General features: G+C 37.8%; 1 protein-coding gene across 5 annotated transcripts in view; it reads right to left on the reverse strand.

The window, feature by feature from the left end:
• The window catches only part of TOX (thymocyte selection associated high mobility group box), a 249,230-nt gene that overhangs the window by 97,614 nt on the left and 128,300 nt on the right, over nt 1–23,316 (reverse strand). For 3 of the 5 annotated variants that reach the window (XM_072998960.2, XM_020811519.3, XM_078393765.1), the window contains exon 3: nt 6,524–6,766. In XM_072998960.2, coding sequence (XP_072855061.2) covers nt 6,524–6,766 — 243 coding nt within the window. Of the gene's footprint in view, nt 1–6,508; nt 6,767–23,316 lie in introns of all 5 variants that reach the window. The other 2 variants (XM_072998958.2, XM_072998959.2) reach the window with 1 other exon arrangement.

The following is a 23,316-nucleotide window of genomic DNA, read 5'->3' on the forward strand; positions in this document are numbered from 1 at the left end:
CAGTGGACCAGGTGTCAACCAGAGCCTCGACAGGAGCGCCAGCCAGGTCAGCCGTAACACCTCTCATGGCGTCCTGGAATCTAGCAGGATCCAGTAGCCTTCAAGGGTGTAACATAATATCAATAATATCTTCTTGATGAATTATGTTATACTACTACATCAAAGTATCAAATGCCTTGGAGGAATCCCCCTCACCTATGAGGCTTATTCATTACACACAAGTGGCTCAGATCTCTGATGTGTCATGCTAAAATGGTTCTCAGGTACCAGCAGAGTAGGAGAAGTTGGAAAAACACTGCCCCCTGACATACCAGTGGCTCGGCTTGCATAACTTGCCAGTGTGACTATTTTCTATAGGACCAAGATCACATCAGTTCTTCTTGTCTTCGCGTTAGCAACATGACAATAAATATGAACAAAAATTAGAAGGCAGTGCTATGTCCTTTCGTAGTGTAAATTATTATAGGGCCAAATCAGTTTTTTTGTCCCAGCAAGGGCATTTGCATCTTTACTGAACTTGAAATCAATGGGATCTTGAAAGCATTGTTGGATAACTTGTCGCATTCATTTCAGTAAGTTTCTTCTCATTGGGTCTCGAATCAGATTTCACTTGTAACTTCATCGGGGAACATGAACTGATATATCTGCCAATTTTCAGACACTGAAACTCTTGAATTTCCAGTTCAGTCATGTTCATATTGACTATCACAAACATCTCCACAGGCCAAGATTAATATTTTATGAACTACAGCGTTTTTTTAAAAAAGAGAAAGAATAGTTAGGGCTTCTGATATCAATATAACATTATAAACATAATTTCTTATGTAAGATTTACTAGCAACCACCAGTCATGAACCACAAGTCACATAAACTAGAAAGTGGAGAAGTTGTTCTGTTTCCTTTTGTTTTGTGCCATTTTCTTTTTTAACTTTTATATGAAGATAAAAATTAGGTCTAGTATATAAGTATGTAACTACTAAATAATTATGTGCAAGCTTTATTTTCACCTGACTGATGGAAGACTAATTATGTAGTATTGATTTTTGTAAAGAGAAATGGAACCCCATAAAATCTAATTTATTTAAAATGAATGTGTCTATTACTTCACATTCAAGAAATTGGCAACATCATCTACTCTTTGTGTCCTACAGATCTTTTACGGAAGCAGCAATGGCCAGTGTCCTGTTCAATATTTTATGTGCACACAGAGTGCCAACTCTGGAAGCTGTCACAGTGATCTGATAAGATGTTAGCCACGTGTGACCACACACACAACTGGCAACTCATCAGTTTCCTCCAAAAAGCTTCCATGGCTGGGAATTCAATGTGCATAAAGAACAACAAGAATATTATTGATATTTTACTCCAATATGCAAGTTAAAATGCATAAGTTGGATAGCAACTTGTCAGGTAATTACAAAGTGCTGATCATGTGCTTTGACACATGCCTGGACACACGGCAGGCATGTTACTGGGCACTTGACTGGCACTTCATTAATTAGTTGTAATTTGCCACCGCAGCTTACATGCTTTCCTTTATTCTGGAGTAAAATACCAGTAAGATTCTGTCTACTGAAGAGAGCGCAGGCTATTTATTTATAATTCTTTATTTCATTTCATTTCAACCTCACCTTTCTCTCAGTTCAGTATTAAAGGTAGAAATAACAATGATTTATAATGTTTTCTGCTAAGATTTGAAGGAGATGTTATTCAAGACACCAGAAGGCTTTTCTATAATGGCAGCACATTTGAAATACGGTTATAAATGCATTTAAATTCATGGATGTGCTATAGTCCTAATAGACCTATAGAAAAATTGCTGCTTTCATTTCATATGTCTTGCATTCTACTTACTAATGTGATCAATGTCAAAACACATGCTCAGTAGCCTTTAGAATTTAAAGTGTGCTTTGACTATATGCTAAGTTAGATAATAAACACACATTATCTCAGCTTTTGTTAATACAAAAAAAGCATTTGGAAAATAAATCCACCTCTTTACTGTCTTTTAGTGTCTTTTCCCACAATTTAAAAATTTAAAGCATTGAGAGAAAGTGAAATCCATCTTATCTTTTCCTTCTGTATTTTCCATACTTTGCCATAATGTTTAGAAAATGTTCTGTATTTTAACTGTGATGCAGACAATAGACCTTTTAACTGTGATGCAGATAACAGATGTTTAAAGAAACACAGATGTTCTCGCTCTCTAAAAAAAAAAGTAATCATAGTTACTTACTTAAAAAAAAAACCCTTTGCCAAACAACTATTGTCAGGTGAATGCTGTTTTATCTCTATATAATCTAGTAAGTGCTGTATTGAATTGCTTTAGCTACTAATGTTTCTGAAACAGAAGAACTTCAGACTGTCACAGAAAAAGAAAAGGTGAGATAGATGATGGATTCAAGACTTAGGCTGGGACAATGAGGGCCCATTTTAGATAGGACAAAATAATTTCTGAGATCTAGTCTATCACTTGTAGAATAGGCCAAATAGGCTTTCACAAAAGCTGAAGTGAAAATGCAAGACGGCAAAAGGATTCCAAACAAACTGCACCAGAGCACAGAGTGCTACTCCTGTCCCCTGAAGATGCCGGCCACAGAGACTGATGAAACGTTAGGAAGAACAACCTTCAGAACATGGCCAAAGAGCCCGAAAAACCCACAACAACCATCACACTGCATGTTTGGGCAGCGATGCGAGGCTGAGTAGCAGCAGAAAGAGAGATGAATGTATTTATACTGACTCAGGAGTTGACAGCTGGCAGTGTCCTTCAGTCTTTGCATCTGCCTTGTGGATTGCTCCAGGTGCTCCTATATACCAATGAGGACAATTCTATACAGTGGGGTCTTGACTTACGAACGGCCCGAGTTACGAACATTTTGACTTACGAACTGCTCTCATAGGAAAATATTGACTTGACTTACGTACTTAGATTTGAGTTACGAACTGAAAAACACTGAAACCCACGCGGGAGGCAGGGAAAGTGCAAAATTTGAACTTTCAGTTAACTGTTGGCCAGTGAAAAGGGTGCCTGTCTGCTTCGTCACTTCTCCCAGCGTTTAGAGAGTGGATTGGGAGACAGTCTTCAGACTGCCTGGTACTGTCCTGCCTGGACTGTATTTTCCCTGCCTTCCCTGAACTTTTCTTGACCTAAGAAAAAATGAAACAAAATATCCCCCTCTAGTGTTCGAAGGCAGAATAGCAGCTTCCCATTAGTTTCTATGGACGGAAAAGAGCAGATACGGATCAAATGGTTTTCAATGCAGTCCTATGGGAAATGCAGATTTGACCTGCGAACTTTTTGACTTGAGAACCGCCTTCCAATACGGATTAAGATCTCAAGTCAAGACGCCACTGTACACTGTTGTGGAACCTCATACAAGAAACTTCCCCCTTGCCGGGCACTAGCCTGCATATTTTGAAAACAGGCTGATGTGAGCTGGCAGACGTGGAGTAGGTGAGAGTTACCTTTATAGGCCAGATGTAGAGGAAGGATACAACTTGCCATCCCTTCTTTATCAGCCCATTTGCCTGTATGCAATTCCTGACTGCTTATGGCTACCATGCTGATGCATAAAAATGCAAGGTTAATCCTCTCTTTCATGGGAATGGAAGTTACTTTGGTAATGGGCCCTGTTCTTGTATCTCCACAGAGACAGAAAAAGTGTGAAGAAAAAGGAAGTTGGGACCATAACAGTGGCTGACAGAGTGAAGCAATACACAACAGAACAAGGTGGAAGGAGGGGATTAAACCGTATCAGTTGCTTGCCTGCTAGATGCTATCTTTACCAACATTACAGCGGGCAATCAACAATACAGCTTGAGATCTCCATTTGCTGAGAAATGTGAGAAATGGCATAAGAGCTGGCTGTGTGGCTCTGATAAATTTCAGGATGATCTGAGAAGCGTACCAAATATATGCCTCAGACTCACTGAAAGTTGTGAGCTTGAATTGTATCTTGAGCAACAGTAGGCAGAGAAGACAGAAGCACAATGTTCTCTTGACTCCAAAGAATTGGTTGCTGTGGACACATTCATTCATTCATTCATTCATTCATTCATTCATTCATTCATTCATTCATTCATTCATTTATACCCCACCCATCTAGACACAAGTCTACTCTGGACGGCTAACAATAAAAATGGAATAAAAACAGTACTGTATAATAAAATAAAAAGCAACTATAGTAATAGGGTTCAAGATGGGGAAAAAAATAAAAATACTGTAACCAAGTGATTATGTATGTTTGGTATGAATTAGGGATGTACACAGTATATTTGGTGTAAATTAGGGACGTAACCAGCATGTACCTCCTATATTTCAGAATGAAACATTTCTAGCTTTATGTTACAGCCACATGTTACAGCACATCTACATGGAACTGCACTTTTAAGAAAGAGGCTTCATCTGAAATAACAGAAACATTGTCAAAAAGAGAGCATATTATTATGCACCCTTCACTTTCATTTGCTTCTTTGCAGCTCTACATGTTACTGACCACACCATGTGCCTGACCCTAAATAGGAAGAAATTGGAAGCAGGAGAAAGAAAACCTGCTCTGAAATTTTTGGACCCAGATGACTATGAACAGCAATTATGTTCCAGACTGACCAATAATGGGATCTCTGATTTTTACTATCATATCCCATGGATTCCCTCTACATTTCCAGATCTGCAATTGCCAAGGGCTCAAACCAGCCAATTCTTTCAGCTGCCGGATGTTTATATGTCCACAGTGTATATGTGTGTAAGTATATATATGTGTGATGGAGAAGAAATAGCAATCCATATTCCAACATTGCAAAACAAAAACTTGTAGACAACAGTACTAGCTCACGTTTTCAAGTAAGAGCAAATTTCATCAGAAGCATGCACAGAGGTTTGAAATCCCTTTTCAGATTACTGAAATATTTCCAGGCACCAAATATTAACACACACAAACTTGAATCTCTAAGATAAACCTGATGACAAAAAGTTCCATTATCTTTCTTTTAGAAAAGCTGAGATGCTTCCATAAAGAGAAGAAAGAAGATTATCATCATTCGTCACCTTTTCTTTTTTTAAAACAAACCCAAGCAACATGTTCTCAGTGCTGCTTTTTTTTGTACCTTCAAGTAATGACTTTCCTTCTCCCTGTTTATATATTGAGAATCAAAAGAAGCTTGACTTGTTATACCACTTGGCCTTTACCTACTTTACCTTGCTCCAGTTACTCGGTGTGACAATCTACAAGCTCTCAGAGTTCTATCGTTCCTATTTCTTTGTAAAAGGTAAATAAGAAACTTCAGTACATTTGGGAATACCAAGCTTTCAAACTCTAACCTCAGTACAGAAGAGGTCAAGACAGTGAAGCACCACTGGAGCGCTCTGTTGAAGTGTCAAATGCTACCCTTACCATCTTCAGGTACTGTTCTTTATGTAAAGCTAAGATAACTTTTTTCACCCTAAAAACGACATCTAAGCAAGCTGAAGTAGTCCCTAGAATTAAATATTTTTTTAATCCCAGCAGAAAATGATGTCTGTGGTCAAGCTTTGACCTCCATGAGGAAATATAAAATTCAGTGGCCCATCTAATCCTCAAGCACTTTCAAAATCCACCGAAAGGAACAACATGTGCGGGAATAATAAAAACGAAAAAGCAGTAGTAGCTGTGCATCTTCCCAGAGGTACAAATGAGAGCTACATTTGACTACTAACAAACCTGAGGACATGATAGCTTACTTTTGATCATACCCTGTGCAACTCAAAGCAAATAGCTTTGTACGTAAATGCAGCTTTTAATCTAACCTAGTGATGTCACTCAAGCTCACATTAGTCAGCTTTGGAGACTGCAAGTATTTCGAGCTCATAATACTTGTCCTTAATAATAATCAAGTACGTTTCCTTAAAAGACTTCGTGTAGTTCAGATAATAACCTGCTTGACACCCTTCCTCAGCCTATCAAGTGCCAACAGTTTGGGGAGTGCTTCCTTTATTATAGAAACATCAGGTCTTCTGACAATTATGGCCCAAGGGGTCTTTGTATACGAAGTTCTGCAGATAAGATGGTGGAGAATCCTGCACAGATGCCAGCCATGAGACTGCCTCATTGCTGCTGCCACATTACCTCATAAATTTGAGAGACACAAATTGCGCATTCGGACCATTTTGTTATGCTCATAACAACATCACCAGGAGTCAAAACACAACTGGCATTAGGAACAAATATATCTGTTTTTTGGTGGGGGTGGGGGGTGGTAATGTAAGAATAATAGTTTCTTTTGATGAGCCTGATTCCTGCCACAGCCAAACATATTATTTATTCAGCATCAGATGTAGTCTATAAAATTGCTCAAAAAGAAAATTACAGAACAGTCTCCCCTTCTCCCAATTCTGTAAATAGAAGTACATACATTACTAGAAGCACAATGAAAACATACTTGGAAATAAATAAATAAATAAATAAATAAATAAATAAATAAATAAACAAACAAACAAACAAACAAACAAACAAACAAACAAACACACATTTAAAAGGCTTACCACAGACAGTGAATTTGAAAGCAGTGTTCCATCTTGGGCAAGCATATTGGAGACTGTAATTTCAGGCAGGTCCATGTTTTGAGGATGGAATGGGAGCAGGCCATTATGGTTGATAGGGTGACAAAGTGAAGGATAACCAGATTCTGTATCATTCAAATGCACAAGTGAATGGTCAGGTAATGATGGTGGAGTGATAGGAGGTATGTTAAAATCTTCACTTTCAAGACTTGGGCCAGGAAAAGACTGTGGAAAGATGAAAGGGAGAGTTTCAATTTAAACATTCTAGCCTTGAGCCTAAAGACACAGAGAAAGTAGAAGAGCACACAAATAAACACATGAATAAAAAATCTTAGACAAAAGGAGCACACCTTTTTTCCATTCATTAAACAGTAACTTCTCTTGTGTGTCTTTGGAGCAAGAATTGCCTCAAAGACACAAAATGTTTGATATATATTCACAGCTTCCATTAGACAGAAATCTCGTCCACCCCAGCAGCTGAATTCAAGGACTCTATTACAATTTTCTAAGAGTCTTCATCGAACTTAATACCCTTTTCATAGGAACTAAGGAAGAGGGAAGCCATTTATAAAATTAATATTGAATCAGAAAGACCTCACAAGACTCTCTGCCACTCAATAGCAAAAATAATAGAAGGGGGGGGAATAGGTCTAAAGAAATCTTCTTCTTGAGTGTTGCTCTATGATTTACAGAAGAATAATACGGTCATTCTGCTAAACTAGAAGCATCAAATTTAACCCAGAAATAGAACACACTGCTTGAGAATCAGTGGAGTTAGTTCCACGCATAAAGCTAATTTATGGATGTCTACTTGCTAGCATAACTTGGAAACATTACTGCTTTGGCTTGCATCCCCAGACTGAGGGAAGGCAGGATGATTGGGTATTCTAAGAAATACAGTCCAAAATTTTAACTTTCATGCACCATCAAAATAATTGGTAGTATCAATTTAGTATGCTAGCTTCTGCCACCTGTTTCGATGGAGTAAGTGCGAAGTGGGGATGTCATCACAATGCTGAAAGGGGATGCATGTGCAGAGAACAGCTTCCATGTATGCAGTATAACGCTGATGTTGGTAATCATATTCCAAACTGTAATCCAAGACTCATTTTATATATTTTAAATACAAATGAAATGTAAAAATCATTCACCCAATAATTTGATTGCTTCATTTTTGACTTTCTGTTCTCTTTCAATTCACCGCTGGTGTTAAATTAGCAGATGGTAAATGACCAACAGAATTGGAGCAATAGTTTTCCAAACAGTAGAAAACAAATCAAATTATGCTGACTGTTAGCAAGGTAATTATTGAAAGCTACTATAGAAAATTGGTTGGAATTCTGTTATTTGGAGTTTCAGAAGAGAATCTGTTGCATTTGGTCTCATAATCTCTTTGTTGTTCCACAGGGCATTTATACGTTTATGGTTACAACTGAAACATGCTGCAAAAGGGATCAGTGATATGTGGAAGACAGCCTTTGACATGGTTACAGCATTATTGCAACATATGAAATCATTCTCCCTTTTGTGCACATACTGTAGGTACTGAAGCACTCTTCAAAGCCCCAGCCGTCTGCCTTCTGATGCTTAAGAAGTTGCTCACTAACTTGAGAAGCATAATGCAAAGGTTCTGTACTTGCTGATCTCCTCTTAATCTCTTGCTTTCAAGCTGCTTATTTTGGTCCCACCCTATTAATGTGTTGATTCTAAAAGCAAGTAAGGCTCAATGGGTGTGCATGTCATGTGGAGATGCCCCATGCCCCACTCTTCCTGGAAGTGAAAGCCCAAACAGCTACTGCAAATCATAATTTTTCATCTACTAAAATGGAATTTGTTTTTGCTTCCTTAATTCAGGCATAATGCCAACAATTTAATACTTTAACATTTTTACCGTAACATTAATGAAGTTTTCTCACATTGATGTGGTTGCGGTTAGGCCTTGTCAATTTGATTCTAATTTATAGTGACCCTAATAGGGTTTTCAAGATATGTGAGTTGTTCAGGAATGTATGTCATATGTTCAAGATGCCACCCCCAGTGAAGTTTCTTGGCCAAACAGGAATCTTGGTTACTTCCTTTGCATACAGTGCACTGGACCTATATAGGGATTTTGGAGAAAAATGACCCAGTGTAGACCCTGCCTAGGTATTTCATTTAAAAACAAGCATACCCTCAATGAAAGAACGGCACATTAACAGGCATGCCTACTCAGTGAGCTCAATGGAGTTTAGCCCTAGATAAGCAGGCATAGGCTTTCATCCCTCATTTCTAGGATGACAATTTTTCCTGGGGGTTTCAGCAGGGAGTTTTGAATCTCTAAAATATTATTTGCACACCAGACAGCCCATGTTTAAGAATCAGGAAATACATGGAGTTTACATATATGGAGTGAAGATCCAATTGAAACAATTAATTTTCCCATCAGGTACCTTTTTAAAAAAATTATCGCAGATAGCAATGGCAACTTTTGTTCACTTTCACTCATGATCAGTTCATATTAACATGTTTAATATTCTCCTGTTAAAGATATGCCATAATTGTTACTTGAAACTTCAGCAATCTCAAGACATTGAAATTCTGTTGCTTAGCACAGCCAGTTTCACAAGAGTAGGCCCATGGAATCAGTAAGGATTTGATGAGTCAATTCCTCTGTAAATTCCACTGATTCAAATGGGACTACTCTAGTTGTGACTAGAGATTGAGGTACCTGTATTTGTATACAAATACAACTATCCATGCGTAGTTGGATTTAACAAGGGGCCGGCCCCTGTGGCCAGCATGTCTACTCATGTGTCCGCCAGCAGCAGCAGCCTCGTTCATCCTTCCAATTAGTCCCAGAGCTCCGCTAGCAATTGGAAGGAAGAGTGAGGCCACCACTGCTGGTAGACACGTGAGTAGACGAGCCGGCCATAGGGGCTGGCCCCTCTTTAAGTCCAGCTGTCTGAGGATATTCGGATTTGTATACAAATACCCCCTCTCTAGTTGTGACTTACTATTCCAAAACTAACAATTTGATTAACAAAGTAATCAACAATAATTTAACAAATTAATAGATTTTTACCATGCAATAAGAACAGTGAACTAATCTCCCTAATTCTAATGTGTACATCAGTGAATTAGATCTAAACTCATTATTCCAGACACCTTAATCTTAATGCTCCTCAGCAAATTAGGAACAAAATTAGCCTACACTCTCTTTGTGCAACAGTATTTCCTAACAGAAGTCTAAATCTAGAGAAATGTCAGCAGATTTCCATTTGCATCATGAAGCTTTTTTACCTTCTCATTTTCACTGCAGCTCCTTATGGACATATATGTATATTTAACCACTAGCTTTCCATTTTCAAACTTTTCAATGATAGGATTGCTATTCCATTATTATAAAGATTAATATGAACTTTACCTACCACCATAAAGACAAATCATGCTTTAATTTATAATCCAGTGTATATCTACAGCAGATTTCTTTGCCTCTTTAAAAAATCAATGTACTTTTGAATGGTGGCAATTTAGACAAAAAAAGTGTAACAATATTCTCTTTCCCTACCAAAGTAAGAAAATGTACTATAACACAGAAAGAACCAAACTATAAGTGTTCTTTTAATTTTCTGATTGTATTAATTAATTAATTAATTAAAGGATAACAGTAATCTCAAAGACATTACTCCGGTTTCTCTAGTTACAATAGTGCCATATCCTAAACTGAATTTTATCGTTTAGCTTCAAACAAAATAAAACTTCACTATGTTTCTAAGTTCAAAAAACTGAGCGACTTACCAGACATTATTAGCTATGTTAGGTGGTTTGCACAATATTTATTCATTCGTTTGTTTGTTTGTTTGTTTGACTTGTATGTTGCCTGCACTCTGCAAGAGTCTCCAGGCAGCTTCCAGCATCAATTAAAACAGTTCAGTTAAAAACAGACACTAAAAACCAATATGGCCACATCCACAAAAGCAAAAACAAAAACAAAAACAAAAATAATCTACGAAAACAATCTAGATCCATGACTTATTAAAATAAAAACCTTCAATTAAAAATAAAAAAACTGCCAGAACAGGAAGTTTTTAATCTGGTGCCGAAATGCCAGTAACATCGGTGCCAGTCGGATGTCGTTTGGGAGGGCATTCCAAAGACTGGGGGTAGCTGCAAAAAAGGTCTTCTGGCTACAGGCCATCCCTCTCACCTCACTGAGGGATGGCTCTTTTAGGAGGGCCTTCTGGCTAGATCTCGGTTGCCGGGTAGGTTTATATGGAAGGAGGTGGTCCTTCAGGTATTCAGGGCCCAAGCCGTTAGGGCTTTATATGTCAAAACGAGCACTTTGAATTGCGCCCGGGCAACAACTGGTAGCCAGTGTAACCTGGCTAGAATCAGTTAAATATGTTTTTACACTTTATTGATGAAGGAATATATGACTTATAATGCCCCCTTCCCTTCAGGTTACATAGAAATGGCCTTCTTTATTCTACTGTTCTTTGTTTAGTGACAAGTTTAAGAACCAGACTGCCTCACTGCAATTTGAACAATGTGACAGGATTTTGTGACTAGTTATCTTTTTCTACTTATGGTTAAGGTACACTATCCTATTGGTGGACTGATGGAGAGGACTTGACTCTGCCACGTGGAAGAGCAAAATTAAAACCTTTAGATCAGGCACAGGTTATTCTGACATTTGCAAACTTGGCTGAGAGGTCCCAATGCCTTCCAATGTCTATCTTCTCAAAGGACACTGGAGGCATGGCAAAGCCTGCAACCACCATGTAACCCAGCCTGAGGAAGTGGAAGAAGAACTGCTTGTGCCAGGAGATACCCGATGCTTCCTTACATGAAGTTTTAAAAGATAAACCTATACAAATATACACACATTAAGATCAAGGCTTTTATCTCTGTATTGTTAAAATATTTACAGTTAGGAAGTTTTGAGGGTCCACCAGCCCATTAAAAAAAAACTGCTGCTCCTGGAGATCTCCAAGACTGGGAATAGTTTTTTTCTTGATAATCTTCTTTGGAGGGGAATTATTTGCTGAGGGGCGGGAGTGGAACTGGGGCTTGCAAAAATGACCCCGAGAGGTTGCATACAGCCCACAGGCGTTTTCCACATACATGTATTACAAGTCATGTTATTGAATACACACATTATTGATGTATTGCATCTCACAATCAATGACAACAAGTGCTGTCTGATTCTCTTCAATGGGCAGATACTGCATATCTTTAATGAATCAAATACTGTACCTTATTTCTGATTACACATGTAAAGATCACAGACACATTGAATCAATGGCACTTATGGAGTAGTTGACTCAACAGATCTCAATTTATTTAATGGGTCTGAGCAGCAGGATAATTTCAGTGTTTAATTTGTTTGGTTTTTTTCACTCTAAAGAGAAAGTTCATACTTCCGTCCATCTCAAAGTCATGAATAAATGGCCAAAATTCAGTTACTTGGAATAGTAAATTGCACTAAAGTAGGCCCACTGAATCATCAGCAATTTAGTGAGTCAACTCCTCCATAAATTCCACTTATTTAAATGGGCTATTTTAACTGCAATTTACAATACAGAAGAGCAGGCCCATTTGAATCAATGGAACTTACGGATGAGTTGACTCACCAAATCCCCATTGAGCTAGTGAGTGGGGTCTACTCTAGTGTAGCTTACTATGGTAGGCAACAGGATTGCAGCCACTGAATATAGACAATTAGGAGGCTCTGCATTTTAGCAAGTACTGTTTATATCCGACTAGACATAAAAATGACTGGACATTGAAACTGTGATTAATTACTGCAAAGCTCTTCAATAGGCTTATATAAATCATATTCAGCTCAGGAAGAATTGTCCAGCAACCCCACTGATATGTTCAAGTCAATGATCCTGCAAAAAATGTTTTGTTTTCCACAACTGGGTGGACAACAGCAATAAATTATACTTGTTTTAAAAAAACACAGTATGTTAATTTATCAAACACAAGTCATCAAAAGCACACTGCTGCAGAAGGTACATTTCCCCCTCTGTAATGTTCATCAGTTTCTTTAATTTACATTTGATGAAGGGCAGTGCTTCAAGCAAAACATTAATTTTCCACTACAAGACGAGGGGTATGTAAGCTGCATAACAGATTTTTTAAAGCAGCAATTGCAAAGTCTCCTAAAAGAAAAAAAATATTATTAATTAAGCCTTCCACATCAAGCTTCTTATGATCCTGGTGCAGACGTGTAATAATATAAAAGAATAAGATTTTTCTAACCAAGCAAATTGGAAAAGTATGTCCTAAAGTAGCTCTTTTATCAATATTTGATAAGAAGGAATGCAATTGGGTAACTAGAGAACTAATCTGTAACATTAACAGTAGCCAGATTAATGATAGCTAAGTATTGGAAAATAAAATATGATTTTCAACTAAATGAATGGTATAAAGTATGGAACACAGCTGTTAATGACAAAGTAAAGAAAGGATTGTTAAAGAGGCATACTTTTGCAGATATTTGGGGAAATGTTATTGATCATGTATTAATAAAAAGAAAAGGAAGTGCATCACCACGAGAATCATTGGGGGAAATGGAAATCCTTGAAGGAGAGAGAATTGGTTTTATCTCCAATGGTCCCTGGGGTGGGACGCAGTGTAAAATTTTGATGTGCACAAAATGGTGTTTTATTTGTCTCCCCCCCCCCCCCATTTTTCTGTTTTAAAATTTCTTTATGTTTGAATTGTGTAGTTTAATGTTTATTAATACAATTTAATTTTTTTAAAAGAATATGATTCCTCATACTCAGCAGAAAAGTGTAATTACAACAAGCAGAATTTCATGCAGATTAAAAGTAACTTAATGTGCTACCATTGCAACATCACAAATCAGGCATCCCAGCTTGATCCCCTCAAGATACAGTAGACTATATGTCTCATCATCCCAGCATGCTATTGCACTGCACTTCACAACAGATGAGCAATTACTCTAGAGGAAGTAAATGAATAAGAATCTCTTGGTAGTCACAATCCCTCTTTGAAATGAAAAAGAAAAGCTGGGATCTATACAACTGAAGCTAGCATGCAACTGATGTCACCTTTCTATTTTAGAAATGTCCAGCTGGGAACCACAATGAGCTGCACAGAGTTATGAATTCCATGTTGACATAATGCATCAAGTGCAGTACACAAACAAATCTGGCACTTCAGACTCCACGTCTGCTACTAAGAGCTGCAATTTCTTTATATTTGGATTGTATATTGTAACAGGCAGCCCTGACCTCACCTGTCCGTCACAGCTGGGCAGTGAATCATCAGCCAATGGGGTGACGGAGGGTGGAGCTGAAGAGGGAGGAGCTGGAAGAAAAAGGGGTGTGAAGAGAGTGTGAAAGATCAGATCTGGAGTGAGGGAGAAAGAGCTTGTTTAGAGGCCTGTGTGCTGAAGTGTTCAGTGAGGGAAAGTCTGTGATTGATTAAATAAGAACCAGTGATTGACATCGTGATTAGCTATCTGTGATTTACATATTTTATTTTGTTATTTCAATAAACCTGTTTTGTTTTGAAGGAAACCTTTGTCCTTCTTAAATAGTCATTATAATTGGTGGCAGTGAGTGTGAAGTGGTGTGGTGGGCATCCTGAGAGGCCTGAGTTGGCAGTGACTTCAGAGTGGCCTGCTACGTCACATACATCAACAAGAAATTCTTACCACAACCTGTTGAACTGAAATTTCTGTTTATTGAAAATAACTACATTTTGGAAAGCCTATATCGTTTTAAGCAAGCACAGATAGTTGTTGAGATTTGCAGCTGGAGTTGGATGGGAGAGCTTTAAGAATTTGTCTGTCTGTGTCAAGAGGACATTCTAAAGATCATTTTTCATTAGTGTGTATTTGTGTGTCACCTCAAAAGGCCACAACAAAATATTGTGGACTTCAGATGAACGGCTCGGTTTATAGCCAAGAGAGGATCTGTTGTGTTGGACATGATGTCAGAAAACTGGTACTTATTTCCATATGTGGTGGGATTGTGAGAATTTACTGAAATTTTGGCAAGTGATGTTTATGGAAATAAAAGAAGTAACTAAACAAAATTTAGAGGTATGCCCTAAAATAACACTTTTATCAATATTTGATAAGAAGCAATGTAGTTGGTCAACAAGAGACTTAAATTCAAATTGATTAACAGCAGCAAGATTAATGATAGCTAAGAACTGGTAACTGGTATCCGGCTCACTGGAAGGACAGATCCTGAAGCTGGCCATCTCATGAGAAGAGAAGACTCCCAGGAAAAGACCCTGATGATGGGAAAGTGTGAAGGCAAGAGGAGAAGGGTTGACAGAGGATGAGATGGCTGGACAGTGTCATCGAAGCAACCAACATGAATTTGACACAACTACGGGAGGCAGTGGAAGATAGGAGGGCCTGGCGTGCTCTGGTCCGTGGGGTCACAAAGAGTCGGACATGACTAAACGACAACGACCAGTCAATGTTTTCATAATTTTGATTTACTGCATTTTTGAATAATAGTCTTAGAACTGCAGATCTGGGGGGGGGGTTCCTATGGATCATCAAGCACAGCCCCTGTCAAGGAAGAACAGTGGAGACTGAATTACCAACCTCTGACTCCGCAGTCAGATGTCTGAACCACTGAACTATCCAGCAGTTGGACTTAAATTCAAATTGATTAACAGCAGCAAGATTAATGATAGCTAAGAACTGGTAACTGGTATCCAGCTCACAGGAAGGACAGATCCTGAAGCTGGCCATCTCATGAGAAGAGAAGGCTCCCAGGAAAAGAACCTGATGATGGGAAAGTGTGAAGGCAAGAGGAAAAGGGGACGACAGAGGATGAGATGGCTTGAAAGTGTCATCAAAACTACCAGCATGAATTTGACCAAACTCCTGGAGGCAGTGGAAGACAGGAGGCCCTGGCATACTCTGGTCCATGGGGTCATGAAGAGTCGAACACGACTTAACGACTAAACAACAACAAGAACTGGTAAGGTCACACCTGGAATATTGTGTACTATTCTGGTCGCCGCATCTCAAAAAAGACACACTGAAACTGGAAAAGGTGCAGAAGAGAGTGACTAAAATAATGACTGAGCTGGGCAACTCCCTTAAACGCTACAGCGTTTAGGGATCTTTAGTCTAGAGAAAACATGTCTGAGGGGAGACATGATTGAGACGTATAAAATTATGCAGAGGATGGATGAAGTGGATAGAGAGAAGCCCTTTTCCCTCTCACACAATACTAGAACAAGGGACATCCACTCAAATTGAGTGTTGGGAGAGTGAGAACAGACAAAAGAAAATATTTCTTTACCCAGAAATATTGTTGTTAGTCTGTGGAACCCCTTGCCACAAGATGTGGTGATGGCATCTGGCCTAGATGCCTTTAAATGGAGATTGGACAGATTCCTGGAGGAAAGTCTATCGTAGGTTACAAGCTGTGATGGGGACGTAGAATCTCCAGGCTTAAAAGGAAGGTACCTCAAAATGCCAGATGCAGGGGAGGGGTTTTAGGAGACAAGTATCTAGCTGTCTCGTGTGCTCCCAGAGGCATCTGGCGGAGCCACCGTGAGATACAGGAAGCTGGACTAGATGGGCCCTTGGCCTGATCCAGCAGGGCTCTTCTTATGTTCTAACTGGAAAATAAAGTTAGAATTAATGGTACGAAGAAGTATGGAATATAGCTATTAATGATAAGCTAAACTAATATTAAAGTAAAGAAGCGATAGTTGAAGAGGTATATTTTAAAGATATCTGGGGAGAACTTATTGATTATGTATTAATAAAAGGGAAGGGAAGCAGATCCTTTGCAAGAGTCATTATAATTTTGGAAGGGGACTCCATGTATTATTTATTTATTTATTTATTTATTTATTTATTTATTTATTTATTTATTTATTTATTTATTTATTTATTTATTTATTAGATTTCTACCCCGCCCCCTAGACAGCGTCTACTTGGAGCGGCTTACAAATGTCATAAAATATCATAAAATACAATAAAACATCATAATCATTAAACAATTAAATCAATCATATGGTATGTTCAAGATGAGGAATGATAGAACAAAAAGATAGAATTCAAGAATTGACAGAAGGGAAGGCCTGCCTAAAGAGCCAAGTCTTTAAATGGCTCTTAAAAACACCCAGCGAGGGTGCCAGGGGCCACTGCCAAGAAGGCCCTTTTTTGTTCTTTCTTTCCAGACCTCTCTCAGCGTTAGGCCCCTCAACCATCCCTCCTGGCTGTGCTGAGTAATACGGGTAGATCTAGGTGGGAGAAGGCGATCTGCCAAATATCGAGGTCCCAAACCATTTAGGACTTTATATGTAGACAGGAGAATTGGTTATATCTTCAATGATCCCATGAAGGAGCACTTTTGATATAACTGTTTTAAAGTTTCATTTTATTTTTATTTTTAGGCTTTGTAATGTTTATGCTTATAATGTTTTGTTATGTTTTATGGTTGTTACTAATAAATAATAATCATAAAAAGGAAAGAATCTCCAAGAAGTGTCCTCCTATAGCCTATGATCAAGTATTACTAAAGTTAAATATCAGTTGACACAATTAGGGCTCTGAAGAAATCATTTTCAAGATACATGGAAACCCAGTAGAAAAATCATTAGTGTCCCTGCAAAATGTCATGTTTCTAGCTCTAAACAATCTGGAGATCTTTCAGGATAAATAAACTAACTTTCAAAACTATTTATAGGATTCCAAAAAGATAAAATTTCATACCATTCCACTCCATTTCAATGGATAACTTCTGTCACCATTTGGTATTCTTACTTCCCTCTTCCTTTCTTTTGTTCTGTGTGGAATCTGTATCTCACAGTTCAGTTGTCAACATGGCTTAAGTAGCTACACCAAGATTTTAAATTATTCTGATGCACTTCTTATCTGCCAAGCCATTCATTATTCTCTACTTTTATATTTTAGTATTTGTGAATGATAGAGCTGAATGATTAATATAAATTTTCAAGGCGTAATTGTCATCCTACAGCCCTAAGCATCCATACTAAGATCAATAGTGCTTGCTTTCAAGTATTGTTTTGAAGACCAGATTGTCACAAGTCTGAGTTATAGTGCAAAGAATCTCTTAATCAATGACATACCATTAAAAGCAATGTAGCTAGCAAGCTGAGGCATAAAAAATGTCTAATATTAGCATTTCTTCTATACAACAATGTATATTATACACCACATTTAACCTGTCAGATGCTTCATTAGCATCTTTGACTTTAAACTGGCTACAAATATGCTATTTTTCCTATGGTCACATTATTGCAACACTCTTCAGCTGCGAAATTAAAATTTGCTCCAAGTCTTTGTCAAGGAACAGGCACATGCTGAATAAAATAGGTAAACAGCTGCCGCAATGGCCACCAGTGAGCACCACAGAAGTGAAACACTTGATTCATACCCTGAAGATTGGTAAAACGTCTGGCACTGATATGAGTATACCTGAATTATTTTTAAAAAATCTTGAGTGGTGGGTTCTAGTAATTGCACCTTTATTTACAGCTATTAACAAAACCAGAAAAACTCCTAAAGACCGGGGGACTGCGATCATAATCCCTATATACAAAAGAGGTAAGAAAGATCTACCCTGTAACTACAGGCCTATAAGCTTACTTAATGTGAAAAGTAAACTATATGCTAGACACCTTCAGTGGAAATTGAAGGATTGGATAGACCAAGAATTCCTTATGGCAAAAAACAGGCTGGATTCAGAGAGGCCCATTCAGCCTCGGTCCAAAGTTTGATCCTAGAGCACTTATGAAATATTCATCTAAAAATTCAGTGTTTCTATATGCAGCTTTTATTGATTTTAGAGCTGCCTTCGACTCTATTTCAACAAACATATTATGGAAAAAAGTAACTAATATCAATATTAGGAATAAAAATATAAAATCCTTTAAAAGTTGTCCTTTTTGACTAAGGCTAATATCCCCAAACTTCCAGATCAATGACTAAAAGAGAAAAACAGGTTCGCTTGGGGGAAGTCCAACCATATCCACACTAACCTTCTACTAATTCTGACAGGTGGTCAGTTCTAATTTCCACACCAAATTAATCTTGCAGGGTGGGGGGGGGAGGGATCTTTTTCAACCACAGCATGAGAAATGGTGACTCCCTGAGCAAGAGAAACATATCTTAAGCCACTCCCTATTTATGTTAGCATTTCAAGGCAAGCTCAATCTATCCCCTCTTGTCTACATGGTAAAATAACACTGGGTTGGATCCAAAGTGACCCAATGGAATTTCTGGTAAAGGTGGGGAAGGAGATGGTTTTCACTCATTTTCCCCCCTACCCCTCTGTCTATCATACCATCTCCTATTTTGGCCTCTCTAATTTTCCACCACAAATGGTAGTGATGGGAGCTACAGGTAACTACAAGTGGAAGGCAAACATGAGAACTGTGTACAGTACTTCTTTTTTACTATCAGCATTATCAGCACCCTTTCTGTGAGAACAATTCAATTCACCTTAATAGAGCCAACTAAAAATTAACTTTCGGGGGGGGGGGGGGAGAGAGACAGAGAGAATTATTTTGTTGACCACCGTCAACAAACTTTCTTTTTTGTATTTACACTTCTCAAAAAAAATTCCCTATTCTATTATCAAAATGAAATAAATCTGTTCTACAATTCTTCTGAGGCCTGGCCAGCATACTTCCCCCACTAAATTAGCTGGAAGGATTGCTTTTGAAAGAGTCTCCTAAATTGTGCAATTGTAGGATTCTCTGCCAAGAGAAGTGACTGGTATAAAATTTAATTTGTAAAACTGCCCTAAGTATACAAACTAGATGAGATGAAAAATGTATCGCAGACTGACTGATCTGCATAAATACAGCTTCGAAACAGCTGACCTTTTTTACTGGGGTAAGTGACCTGGGCTATCTAGATGTTAGACTGCATTTCTCATCAGTCCTAGCAAGCACTGCCAATGGTGAAGGATGATACAATCCAAAAACATCTGAGGGTCAATACACTCCTCATCCCTGTTCTAGCTGGATATGAGATCATTTATACTAAACAGTACATAAGATTGTTATGAGCACCTCTGGTAGCTCTTTAGACATTTTTATAAACTGCAAGAAATACACAAGCTATTAAAAGATATAATTCTGAAAAACAGACTGCCATGTGATATGCCAATTTAAGGAAACAACATAAACAATAGTAACTTGTGTGCTCAAGTGAAGCATCTTTTTAATTTTGAGTAATGAAGATGTCAAGCCAAATGCTAGAGTAGTTTAACTTAATTAGGTGTCCTATTTTTCCAAACAGCCTTTCATTTCCCATTGAAAACTCAGCTCGTATGCAAGGCAGCAAGAGCAATTTTGCCTGTAATGAATACCTCAGGGATTGTACCAAGTAATCATTTGAATGCTGTTCTGAAAACGGGTTTGAGTAACTGGTTTCGGCTTGCTGCAATGCCAGGCATCACGAGACTAACTAGATTAATTTGTAGCATGCTGTCATTATTGTTTCACTGGGTCAAGGGTCAATAGGTCAAGTTGACTTTATAGCAGGAGCATTTGCCATAAGGAACAGGTCCATAGTTGTTTCCTTAATAAGTAGTCCAAAAATACTTAATACCAGCAGATAGACCAAAACAGTCATCTTCCTGATGAAATTTACACTGTGTTAGGCATGCTATTCCTCTTCTTCCTGCTAATGCTGCCCTAAAATGGACTCTGCTGTTTGTGATACCTACAAGACATTTGTACAAGTTATTTTCTACAAATAAAAAAGAGTATACAACACATAGTTGAAAGGACATTTTGTGGATATCCATTAACCATCAAAGGTCATGGCGTTCCACTTCCAAAAAATAAGGGTAAACATTAGGAGTAGAGAACAATTTACTACACCATTGTAACAGAAAATATATCATTGGATTTTCTGCATGCTTTCCTCATGAAAAAATAATAGTTTTCATTACTTTTGTTTTATTGATTAATAGAAAAGTCTGTTCTTGCTGCAACTGATAAGGGCTGTATGACACAGTGTTTAAGTAAACATATCTTTCTAATGAGGTTTGGCTTTCTACAAAAAAGAAAACAATAATAGTGCTCTAAGACTTTGATTATACTACAAAGAAAAAGAGGGAGCATACAATATGAAGCCAGCTTAATAGATAGATTATGGGAAAGATACAAGGAAACAAAAGCCACAGCCTCTGTGCCAGAGAATCTATTAATCAGCAGAATAACTAGAATAGAACATTCAAAGGCTACAACACTCTCTTTAACATGGTCTTATCACAGGCAGTAGGAAAAATGGGAGAGGAATTCACCTCATCTTACAAACAGTTTATAATAACAACGAGAGGTGTGATGTACTGTTTTGGAGCCTACAGGGGTGAGAATTAATTCCTGACCTCAAATACAGTAAACAGACCATCAATATTTACATATGTCAAATGTCTAGATGTCTAGATATTTACAAATGGACATTGTTCTGAGTGTATTTACTTATCCTATAATCATGATTAATTAATCAAAGTCCTAGCTTCCAGAAGATAATTCAGAAGGGAGTTTTGCATTAAGGGGAAATGCTAGATAGCTCAGTGGCTTAGGTGTCCGGCTGTAGAGCCAGAGGCTGGGAGTTCAATTCCCCAGTGTGCCTCCCTGACAGGAGCTGAACTTTATTATCCATAGGGTCCCTTCCACTTCTGCAATTCTAAAATTATTATTTTGTGATTTATGTTACTAGTCTGTCTTTTAGAAAATGCTATCAGGTAATGCATACAGCTGACCGCAGATAATTGCTACAGGAGAAAAGGAAAAGGAAATCTGTAGCACTTTAAAATATCATCACAGTGAAGTTCAATTATTAATGAAAATGTCACGTTCTACTGTGAGATGATGACTATATGGATTGTGAAAATATTTTAAAAGCTATCTGCAATACACAAGATATTTGTCAGCAGGAATACAATATTTACATATATAAAATACATTCCAGCCTAGTAGCATCAAACAGCCTTTTGGGACAAGCTAAAAGAATATTGTTAATTTTTATGATATAGTTATCTTCTGGCTCATTTCCAAGAATGGCTTTTCGCAGAAATCCATTTCAAGTCCAGAATTATGCCGTTTGCGTGCAGCAACATCACAAGAACGGTAGTGAGCCATATGCTACTACTTAGCAACTGAGTACATAAGTCCCAAAGCATGTACTGATTTGAAAATTGAACAGAAATGATAATTGTCAAGTGATGCTGTGAGGCAAGTTGTCTCGGATTACTAAACTATGCAGATGTTTGATGTTTTAGTCTTCATGATTGACAGATGCTTTTTTATTCATGTTAGCCTAAAGGTGATACATTGATTTTAAAAGCTCTAAAATAAGACACAAAGATGTCCTCTGAATACAAAAGTATTCTAACAAACATGAGGAACTTGAAGTTCAGCTTTGGCAGAACATTCACTCCTCTTGCTTTTTTTTCAATGCTGAAACTGTAATTCAGAAGAAGAATCAAGTAAGCATTTTTTCCTGAAGTTATCTTTCTTGTGACTTGGATTCTATGCAGCAGCAGAAGCAGACTACTGAAGTATAATTATTTTAAATAATGCCTCTAACATTTAACATTGTTTCTATAACATATTTCAGAGTTCCATGATTAAAATGTCATTTTAGGTCCTTTTGGGCATTCCCAAACCAATCTTGCGCTTACGCACAAAAGTGGTGCAAAATGTGAAACCTTACTTTTCATCTACATTGCATTAAAAAAAATCCAGAGGAAATGATTTATGCATATAACATATCATCAGTTCAGAGCGTATCATCAGAAAGAAAATGGCTCAGCTTGAAAATGTAGATGTGCATTCTCTACTCAAACTATTAAGACAGACATAATGATTCTCTGAAAGGTAGCAGCTGCTCTGTAACAGCAATCATTCAGAGAGTTTGTACTTCTACAGTTTCAAACAAATTCAATTAGCCCTTGTGCTTCAAAGCCCTTAAGGCATGAACAAGATGATGCCTGGTTGCTTTAATCTAACAGCACTGCTAAACTTGTCAAGACAGTTTTTGGATATAAAGGGTGAAGAAAAAAACCCATACCATTCACTCTAACTTTTAATCAAACAGTGCTATTCAAAACTATCTATGGAACTTAAAGGATTCTTAGCCAAGGTAGTTAAATCATAGAACTCCACTGTTCCAAAAGGCACACTTAAAATTAATATACTGGGGAGGCAATCTGCTGGGAACAGTCTTTTTCTCTCAAATGGTTGTCACAAAACAGAAAACTATGACCCAGTCATGTTAAGGTTGTTTAAGTATTTTTAAAAAGAGAAAAAATGTATAAAATAAAGCTTGAATAGATAAATATGACAGGCTAAAATATTAAGGGTTTGATCCAGAATTTAGCAGAGCATGAGCTTACAGGCAAAAAGCAGAGGCGATTTTCAACATTTTCATTTCCACCTATGTTCTCAAAAATCTGTTCCAGAGAGTTGGGGAACCCTGCAGAATAGTATGTGAAGTGACACTGAGTCTCCAGGAGAAGAAGAAACAGCAAAAATCAAATCAAGTCTCCAGCAGGGATCCTTCCACTTAGTTCATTCCATGAGTGGGAAAAAACACCTTTCCATTTGCAAAGGAACAATTTGGTAAAGCATGCTGCTTATATACTGCCCCATAGCACTTAAAGCACTCTCTGGGCAGTTTAAAAGTTAATTATGCAGGCTACACACTGCCCCCCTCCAGCAAACTGGATGCTCATTTCACCCGTCTGGGAATAAGAGAATGCGGAGTCAATCCCGGGTCATGAGCACAGATTTGG

Source organism: Pogona vitticeps, chromosome 4, assembly GCF_051106095.1.
Source record: "Pogona vitticeps strain Pit_001003342236 chromosome 4, PviZW2.1, whole genome shotgun sequence".
In the NCBI taxonomy this organism is placed as follows: Eukaryota; Metazoa; Chordata; class Lepidosauria; order Squamata; family Agamidae; genus Pogona; species Pogona vitticeps.